We start from the raw sequence: 4,270 nt of genomic DNA on the forward strand, positions 1-4,270 counted from the left end.
TATAGTTTGGAGGCCTAGAACAGTGTTTAGCACAGATTAGGTACTCAGTATCTGTTAAATGAATAAATTAGTGAATAAATTGTCATGTCTTCTAAGCTTCATAGATTTTTTTGAAATCTGAATGTATATATATTACTGGGTAATAGATTCATTAGCAGCCTAGTTGGTTTAGAATTAACCATTTTTGTTACATTTTTGTAGATTGCTAGTCACAGTGGCTATGTGCAGATCGACTGGAAGAAAGTTGAAAAAGGTGTAAACAAAGCAAAAAGACAGATTAAGAAGCGAGCAGATAAAGCAGCACCTGAAATCAACAACATAATTGAAGAAGTAAGACAATGTACATTTTTGCCTTCTTTTTTTTATGAGTCTGGCTTTTAGCAGAAAATGTGACTAGGGATTATCTTCTTTTTTTAAAAAATTGGCGTTTTGGTCATGTCTAGAGTATTAAGTAAAATTTGGGATCAAGCCACCATTTAAATCAATTTTTTTTTGGTTTGTTATTAGTAGTTAATATAGTTTTCTCTGCCCATCTCTCACCTACTTGGATCTGCATGTAAAAGCTAATAACATTCTTTCAGAATATTTCCTCTGCTTTTACAAATATTTACATGTGTAGATAAGCTGTGGTAATACTAAAACTACCTATTTTTTTCTTGAGGTGAAATAGTTTTAAAATATGTGTATTTTATTAATATATTAATTAGTTTTACTAATGTTTTTAGGTATATTTTGTCTATTCTACTCTGTTTAGATTCAAATTGAATACTACCTTGTCTTTGTTTTTGTTCCATACTTTTACTTCTCCCAACTTTTTATTTTGAAAAATTTCAAACCAGTTGAAAAGTTGAAAGACAAATACAATGAATACCCAAATACTCTTCATCTGTTCACCAAATTGTTCACGTTTTGCAGTATTTGCTTTATCTGTGTATGTGTGTGAGATTTACACTTTTTTTTNCTGTAGAGGGCCCAGAGTCACTGGCCCATGTGGGATCCGAGCCGATGGCCCTGCTGCTCAGAGCTCGCGCTCCCAAGCCAACTCTTAACCAATGAGCCACTCGGCCGCCCTGGCCATTATTTCTTTTAAATATTTGTTCCCTCCCATCTCTCCTCTCCTTCTGAACATGACTCTGATTACATGCATGTTAGTTAGTATTTTGATAATGTCCTAAGGCTTTGTTCATTTATTTTTTTCAATCTTTTTTTTCAGATTGTATAATTTCTAGTGATGTGTAGGCTCAAGTTCACTGACTCTGTCATCTACCTTTTGCTATTAAACTAATCCAGTAAATTCATTTCAGATATTGTATTTTTTCAACTCTAGAATTTCCATTTGGTTCCCTTTATATTTTCTGAATCTCTGGTGAGATTTCTTACCTTTTCATTGATTACAAATGTTTCCTTTACCTCACTGAGCATAGGTATAATAGCTGCTTTAAAGTCCTGATAGTTCCAATATCTGGGTTATCTCAGGGTTGGCATCTGTTGATTTTCTTTGGAGACTAGGCCACATTTTTCTGAAAATAACTTTGGATTTTATCCCGGGCATTGGGACTGTTATGTTGTGGAGAGTCTGGGTTCTGTTTTATTCCTCTGAAGTGTGTTGATGTTTTGGGTTTAGCAGCCAGTTAATTGGCTTAGACTCAAATTGCAAACTCTAGTTCACCTGTGGTGGGTAGCAGCTCAAATTTCAGTTCATTGCTTTTAGCCTTAGCCAGAACGCTTGATTCTGCCCCATGAATGTGTGGTCCAGGACTCGGATAGAGTTGACTGGAATAGAATTTGGGACTCCCTTTCTCTAGAGCTCTCCCTTCTGGCAGCTGTTATTGTCCTGAGCTTTGTCCTCTGGTTCTTTCAGGCCAGAAAAATGGCATATTTTCTATTGAAGTGTAAGCCACCCTGCAGCTGCATCCTGCCCTCAGGATAAAGCCAGAAAAATGAGCAACTCACCTTTTATCGGTCACGCTTCCTACAAGTTTGAACTCCCTTTCAAAATCTGCTTGCTTTTGTTAATTCTGGAGTCCTTATATTTTATCCAGGGTTTATAGTTGCGGTCTATGGGAGAGTCCCTAAGGCTCATCATCACCTCCATGCTTGTGACCCAAATTGCTGGGTCAACCAGTTGCCATCTGATTTAATCACCACTGTTTTGTTGAGGCTGAAGTTTGAAGTGATAGGAGGTGAATAAATACAGGACGAAATGCAGCTAAATAAATTCTTCTATGTAGTCATTCACAGTGAAAATGGAAGCTAAGATTCCCAACCTATTCATATAGAATTGGATGTTTTTATTAGTTGAAGTATTTTATGTGTGGTTCATAGTCAAAGCGATGCATTAAAAGATTACAAAGAAAGCCTAAGCTTGATAGAAGTGATTTATAATGGTATACAAGGCTTGTTTATTACTCATGCGATTCTTTATATTTTGATTTTATTATTTGGAGGGACTAGCTTACTGTACTGGCTTACACACATGCTGTTGTACCTGTTCAGATTTTGTAGTGCCTCAGTAGCATCATACGGGAGTTTTTCTTATGGTTAATAGGCATTTAGCTATAGTTTTATTAAAAGAATTTATGGCATGAAACTTATGTACAGCATATTTCTTTTATATCTTACTTTCAAAATCAATTGCCAGAAAGTATTATTTTTTTTTATTTTATTTTTTTTATTGGGTGGGAATGAATGTTCGCAACAATTTTAAAGATACAGAGAACCGTCAGTCGTAGAAGATTTTAAAAATGATTGATGGTCATAGCAACCAAAATATGACTTCATCACGTAAGCCATTGACCATGTAATGACCAGTGTTGTTGTGTGAAGTACAAAGGGACTGGATTTGTATGCGTTAAGTATGTATTTTGAGTTGTTTACTAAACAACTTTTAAAAAGACATACTTTTTCTTTCTTTTGGTGGCATTATTAGGAGTAATTGCTTATTACTTGTGGTAAGAGGTAAAAAGGAATATGGTTAATGTCTAAATTTAGTGCTCTGATCGAATATGCCAGCATTTGTATAGAAGAGACTTTTATTTAAGCTGATTTTGACTTGGGTTTATATAGAATCAAGAAATGAGGTATTTATAGAGTTATCAAGAATTAAGATATTTAATTCTACAGCTATTTGAAAACTCAGTTGTCATTTCTGTTTAGTGGAAAGGGGTACTGGACTGAAGCAGAGTTTCCTGAAATGTTCATGGAGTAGAATTATACATTGCAATCTACTGCATGCCAGTTTTTCAGAAGTCCATTTCAGTCCACTCAGTATGCACCATTCAAATCCACATGGCCACCTTCTACTTCTCCGAGCCTAGTCTACATATTCTTTGAGGTTACTAAGCAAAAGAGCATGGGACTTGTCTGCATTAAACCATTTCTGCCCGCCACTCCCCCCCACCCCAAATATGACTTACATTGAAAATTCAGTAAAAGGAAACAGAGGAAATAAGAGTAACATGGCTTTTAGGCTAATTGCCTCATATTTTTTAGGCTCACTTCCATATTTTTGTTACCTTTACTTATATTTAAAGATAAATATTAGTTTACTTAGAACTTAAAACTTTTCCAGTAACTCAATATTAAGTGTTTTCCAGTAGGTATTCATCACACTGCCATCTTTAAGTAGACAGTAGTGTATAAATCTTTTAAACTTATTTTTTTGGAGTTGTACATGCCCATAATTCAAAGAGTCAAACACATGTACAAGGCTTGTTACAGATTAGAGTAATAATCTGCCTTTCTCACCCCCCATTTTTCCCTCCCCTTGAGGCAACCACTTTGAACTCTTAGCTGACTCTTAAGATACTTACTGTTTTTTCTAAACAAGTTACTTGAACATTTCTTGATATTTTAGTTTGAGGTATTAACTATTGGTTTACCAGTATGGAATATGAGAATTTAGCTTTCATTTATTTAACTTCTCTGTGCCCCCAACCCCAATCTCATATACTAGCATGCTCCTCTCCTCCCCCCACATCATCTGAGTGTCTTTACTTGAATCTGTAAATATATGTCTTTAACCATGTTTGGGAAGATTTTGGCCATTCTTTCCTTTTTTTTTTTTTTTTAAAGATTTTGGGGACTTGGGGGATGGAACAGCGGTTGGGGAATCGGGGAAGGGAAACAGACAAGTTGCTATCCTTTTGTTCTTCAGTTTTGTTGTGGAGGACGTCGCTTCACTGGCCCATGTTGGTATTGTGATCATTGCACTCTTCCCAGCTGAGGCAGATCAGTCGCTGGCCATCGGATGGCCGCTCAGGGCAGCTCA

General features: G+C 35.9%; 1 protein-coding gene across 1 annotated transcript in view; it reads left to right on the forward strand.

Moving 5' to 3' along the window:
- Window positions 1-4,270, forward strand: part of FUNDC1 (FUN14 domain containing 1) — a 23,211-nt gene that overhangs the window by 12,180 nt on the left and 6,761 nt on the right. The window contains exon 4 of the mRNA XM_019649732.1: window positions 202-330. Coding sequence (XP_019505277.1) covers window positions 202-330 — 129 coding nt within the window. The remainder of the gene's footprint in view (window positions 1-201; window positions 331-4,270) is intronic.

The sequence above is a fragment of the Hipposideros armiger genome, unplaced genomic scaffold (assembly GCF_001890085.2).
Source record: "Hipposideros armiger isolate ML-2016 unplaced genomic scaffold, ASM189008v1 scaffold_7, whole genome shotgun sequence".
Taxonomy (NCBI): domain Eukaryota; kingdom Metazoa; phylum Chordata; class Mammalia; order Chiroptera; family Hipposideridae; genus Hipposideros; species Hipposideros armiger.